Here is a 5,636-nt window from a genome sequence, read left to right on the forward strand (position 1 = left end):
ATCCGGCCACTGCACTCCAGCCTGGGTGACAGAGCAAGACTGCATCTCAAAAAATAAATAAATAAATAAATAATAATAATAATATTCATCTCCTGTTTTTCTACCATTCCTAATCCAGATTAGGCAATTAATACAAATAAGCATTGACGTTAGCTCTCATTTGGGAAAACTGTATTAGCTTCTCCTCTTTGTCACATACATTCATAAAAAGTGACCTTTACACAAGTCTACATATAAGAAAAAAGGAAAAATAGAAATTTTATACTTGAGTGAAATGTACCTAAAGAAATTTTACCTAGTCTTCAGTTCAGTTCTCAAAATTCTACATGAAATTAAGTCATAAATCAACCACAGAATAAAATTTCCATTTTATTGGAAAGCCATTAAGTGAAAATTTAATTAAAATTTTGAAATCACCCAAAATTCCATGATCTTAATCACTTTTATGTTATATTTTTCTTTTTTCTTTAAATGCAAACTTTTTTTAGAGTTGCAACTATAATTGCTATGGCATTTTATAGAAATTTTCAACTACAAGCCAGCAAAGAAATAAGACTTGAATCCTAACAATAATTTTGTAGTTCAGAGAAACTGATACGCAGATAAATTCACTTATTTACCCAAAGTCACATACTGAATTAACTGCGAAACTGAGACTACAAATATCTAATTCCCAATCTGCTGCTTTTTCTATCACATTCTGATGTTTCCTTCAAAGACCACACACACACACACACACACACACACACACACACACGTTTTAGTAAACTATATTTGTAGAATTTGGAATTTGTCCTGTAGGGGTCTTTACAAGAAAAAAGGAGTTCCTAACTTAGGTAAATCTATGACAGGGATTTTATATTTCAATGAATAGAGAGAGGAAAATAAACAATTTTTAAAAAGGAATTTTTATATTTCAGTAAAAGATATTTAGATAGAAAAAAATCATCCCTTTCACCCCATGAAAGCCAGTGTTAGTGACCATCTGTCTCCCACATTAAAATGAAGCCATTTTAAAAGACCTGACTTCTACATTTTAAAAGACCTGACTTCTTCTAATCCTTATTCAATGCAAGGGTTTTCAAATTATATTCTAACATCAGTAGGGGGCTCCACAAAAGTGCCTCAGGGACCCCTTCATAAGGCTAAGGAGGTAAGCCTCAGAGTGTCCCATTCCAAAATCAACTATAGCAGCCACATTTTATCCTGGGCTTCCATATATGATGTCACTAGAATAAAAGGATTCTTCTACTTCAAAAAAGTTTAGGCTGGGTGAGGTGGCTCACACCTGTAATCTCAGCACTTTGGGAGGCCAAGGCAGGTGGTTCACCTAAGGTCAGGAGTTCGAGACCAGCCTGGCCAACAAGGTGAAACCACATCTCTACCAAAAATACAAAAATTAGCTAGGCTAGTGGCGGGCACCTGTAATCCCAGGTAGTCAGGAGGCTGAGGCAGGAGAATTGCTTGAACCTGGTGGGCAAAGGTTGCAGTGAGTCGAGATTATGCCACTGCACTCCAGCCTGGGTAACAAGAGCGAAACTTGGTCTCAAAAAAGAAAAAAAAAAAGTTTAATACTTCAGCTATGGTTCAACTTATCTTTGTTCTCCTTTCAACATTCTTCCAATATTGGTTCCTTCCCTATAAATCTCAAGCCAATTACCAACGACCCCTCCTTATAACACAAAATCTAGGTACGTGACTCACATACCCTGACCCACCCCAATTTGATTTTCTCCAAGTTTCTAATTCTTCTTAAAAGAAAATGGGGCTAGGAAAGAGACTATGGCTTTCTTACCTAGAGTATGCATTCATCAGAGTAGCTGCAGTTGTCCTTTTTGCTGCCCCCTTTTCTAAAATTTGATAGACTTCATCCTTGTTGTGTACTGTAATTTCTTCCAAACCTTTAATTATCACTCCTCTCTGACCAATACCAAAAGAACATCCATTAGATTGGTTAAAACACACACACACACACACACACATTTTCTCTCTCTCTCTGACTTCTCAAAGCCTCACACATTAAAATTCAGAGACATTTCATTCTCAAAGACTGAATTACCTTGTTACGGGGATCATCAAACATCTGTAGTCTCTCAGAAACATCAGATGATGGATTAAGAAGATCAAAAAGCTCTTCATTATAGATCTCCAACAGAGACACTTTGACTGAAAATTCAGTACCATTATCAGTAAGTTTCTCAAAAATTTGATGAAGGGTACGTGGAATTATACCAGCCAAGGGATCCTGAAATTATAATAAGGACTAATATAAAGGAAGAATGCCATTTACTGTGGCAGTTAAAATACATGGGCCTCCTTTATAATATATTTAAACATAAGTATGGCAAAGCAGGTTAAAATAAAAAAAAGAAACAACTAAGCTAATGTTAGAAAAGTCATTTACAACAATCTGTTCAATAGTAGTCTTCACACGCTCCATAAACCTGTCACACTTCTTAGCCATCTTCATGCCTGAGCATTACATAGAAACCAATGGAACCTATCTACTTAAAAAGCCAAGTTCAGCCAGGCATGATGGCTCATGCCTGTAATCCCAGCACTTTGGGAAGCCAAGGCAGGTGGATCACGAGGTCAGGAGATCAAGACCATCCTGGCCAATATGGTGAAACCCCATCTGTAATAAATACAAAAGTTTGCCGGGCTTGGTCGTGTGCACCTGTAGTCCCAGCTACTCAGGAGGCTGAGGCAGGAGAATCACTTGAACCCGGGAGGTGGAGGTTGCAGTGAGCCGAGATTGAGCCACTGTACTCCAGCCTGGGCGACAGAGCGAGACTCCTTCTCAAAAAAAAAAAGCCAAGTTCAATAATTCTGCCCAACGAAACTATGCCTTAAGCCTATTCCATATCTCCTACGGTTACAATTCATAACTTTATTATCCATATATGTAAATATGTAAAGTAAGTTAATGACTCAATTATGTAACCACTAGAAAAAAGGTTCTACTCAACTTTCAATAATTTGGAAAATTGGCTGGGCAAGGTAGTATGTGCCTCTAATCCCAGCTACTCAGGAGGCTGAGGTGGGAGGACTCCTGAAGCCCAAGAGTTCAAGACTGGCCTGGGGAACACAGTAGGACCCCATCAATTTAAAATTTAAAAAAATATATAATTTTTTTTCTTTTTTTGGAAAATTAACTAGCTTTTTGGTTGTTTTTTGAGACAGAGTCTCATTGTGTTGCCCAGGCTGGAGTGCAGTGGCGCGACCTCAGCTCACTGCAGCGTCTACCTCCTGGGTTCCAGTGAATCTCCCGCCTTAGCCCCTCGGGTAGCTGGGATTACAAGCATGCACCACCACACACAGTTAATTTTTGTATTTTTAGTAGAGATGGGGTTTCACCATGTTGGCCAGGCTAGTCTCGAACTGCTGACCTCAGGTGATCCGCCCGCCTTGGCCTCCCAAAGTGCTTGGATAACAGACATGAGCCACCGCACCCGGCCAATTAACTAGTTATTAAACTCATTTAAATTTAAACACATTACTAAATTTAAAACTAAACTTTTTATAAAAAGTTGTAACACTTCAGCTCTAGTTCAACTTGTCTTATTCTTCTTTCAACTTTCTTCCAGTATTGGTTCTCTCCCATAGTTATTAAACTCACTTAAATTCATGGAAATCTTTGTAAAATGTAGTATATGCTTTCTGCAATATTAAACAATACATTCATCTTAATTTATTGAACACTTAAGATCATCATGAATAAAGTACTATACTTCCCCTGGCCATGCTAACTTTCTGAGACCCATTCCTTCAGTACAAAGCCCTCCCTGCCTTCGAGCCTCACTCATATGCCAACTTTTCTACAATATTCTGCTCCAACCATTCTGTCGTAAAAGACCCCTCTTTTATGACTTAACTGTGCCATATATATTGGTCCTTCGTCTTCCATTGAGGCTGTTTCTTAAACAGGAGTCATACCATGCACTTTAATTTTACTGTAGTAGTGGTTTATCCTAAGTTCATTTTGACATAGGTATTTTGATCTTCTCTATTTCAAGACAGAGGCCCTCAAACAAGTTTTATACAGTTAAATTTCAGCCACATTAGAGATAAAAGTATATTACAAACAATAAATACCTCTTCCCAGGTATACTCTTCATTAGGTGACCTTTCACCTTCCATTGTAAAAGTTTTTCCAGTGCCAGTTTGGCCATACCTGCAAAGATTAACAAGTGTTAAATCCAAAGGAAACACACCCATATGACTCTTAGTGATAGACTAAAAAACAAAAAACAGGCCAGGCGCAGTGGCTCACGCCTATAATCCCAACACTTTGGGAGGCCAAGGTAGGCAGATCTGAGGTCAGGAGTTCGAGACCAGCCTGGCCAACAAGGGGAAACCACGTCTCCACTAAAAATACAAAAATTAGCCAGGCGTGGTGGCAGGCGCCTGTAATCCCAGCTACTTGGGAGGCTGAGACAGGAGAATTGCTTGAACCCAGGAGGCAGAGGTTGCAGTGAGCCAAGATTGCGCCATTGCACTCCAGCCAGGGCAACAAGAGTGAAACTCCGTCTCAAAAAGCAAACAACAAACAAAAAAAACACACGCATTTAAGCTTTTTCATAAATCTGAAAAAACACTGTTTTACTTACGCAAAGATAGTGCAATTATAGCCCATAATAACTTCATCCAGAATTGGACAAACAACACTTCGGTAAACATCAATCTGTTTAGTAGATGCTCCAAACACCTATCAAAAAAAAGAATTAAAAAAAAAAAACTCAAAATTACTCATTTTAATAATTTTGTTTTTCGTATGTTAATTCATAATTCAGCCCACTAGAAGCCATCTGACAATTCAAAGAGACAACCAAAATTCCTAAATATACACCATTTTCCAGGTAAAATATGTATATTAAAATTATTTTACATTAGTGGATAATCAATAAATTGCACCATATGTTACCATATCAAAAGTATATGTTTTCCTTGAACTCTTGTCAGCCAATCCTCCAGTTCGTACACTAACTTCTTTTCGTACAGGATCACATTCTACTATTGAATGGGCGCTAGCTTTCCGCTCTGCCAAATTAAATGGTCTATAAAAAGAAATACACAAAGTCATTCAAGAGCTCTTAGTTCTCAGGTTATCAACGACATTTTCACTAACTACATTTGTCAAGAAGAACGCGAAGTTCTGACCACATTGTTGGTGATGGGGATTAAATCAGGACTAAATGATACTGCTAAAGCAGACAGTAAAATTGTAAGTGTCTCAAGTTTCACAAATATAATTTTGTAAATGTTCAAAGATATGTAAGACATTACAATTCTGGCAGCTTCTTAGAGTAGATACTAATAGAATTGTTTTGTTTTGACGGTAGAGATTGGGGTCTCACTGTGTTGCACAGGCTGGTCTCAAACTTCTGGGCTCAAGTGATCATCCCACCTCAGCTTCCCAAGGTGCTAGTATTACAGATGTGAGACACTGTGCCAAGCCACTAACAGGTTTTAACTTGTAAAAATGCCAAACTTGTTTTTCAGAATTCCATTTCTCCTATTCTTAAAATCTGATTGGCTGAGCGCGGTGGCTCACGCCTGTAATCCCAGCACTTTGGGAGGCCGAGACGGGTGGATCACGAGGTCAGGAGATCGAGACCATCCTGGCTAACACGGTG

At 38.3% G+C, this 5,636-nt stretch overlaps 1 protein-coding gene across 1 annotated transcript in view; it reads right to left on the reverse strand.

The window, feature by feature from the left end:
* Window positions 1-5,636, reverse strand: part of KIF11 (kinesin family member 11) — a 64,483-nt gene that overhangs the window by 49,312 nt on the left and 9,535 nt on the right. Inside the window, exons 2-6 of the mRNA XM_011947900.1 lie at window positions 4,925-5,057; window positions 4,611-4,708; window positions 4,096-4,174; window positions 2,060-2,245; window positions 1,796-1,920 (exon numbers count right to left, since the gene is read on the reverse strand). Coding sequence (XP_011803290.1) covers window positions 1,796-1,920; window positions 2,060-2,245; window positions 4,096-4,174; window positions 4,611-4,708; window positions 4,925-5,057 — 621 coding nt within the window. The remainder of the gene's footprint in view (window positions 1-1,795; window positions 1,921-2,059; window positions 2,246-4,095; window positions 4,175-4,610; window positions 4,709-4,924; window positions 5,058-5,636) is intronic.

This window comes from Colobus angolensis, unplaced genomic scaffold (genome assembly GCF_000951035.1).
Source record: "Colobus angolensis palliatus isolate OR3802 unplaced genomic scaffold, Cang.pa_1.0 Scaffold270, whole genome shotgun sequence".
NCBI classification, from domain to species: Eukaryota; Metazoa; Chordata; class Mammalia; order Primates; family Cercopithecidae; genus Colobus; species Colobus angolensis.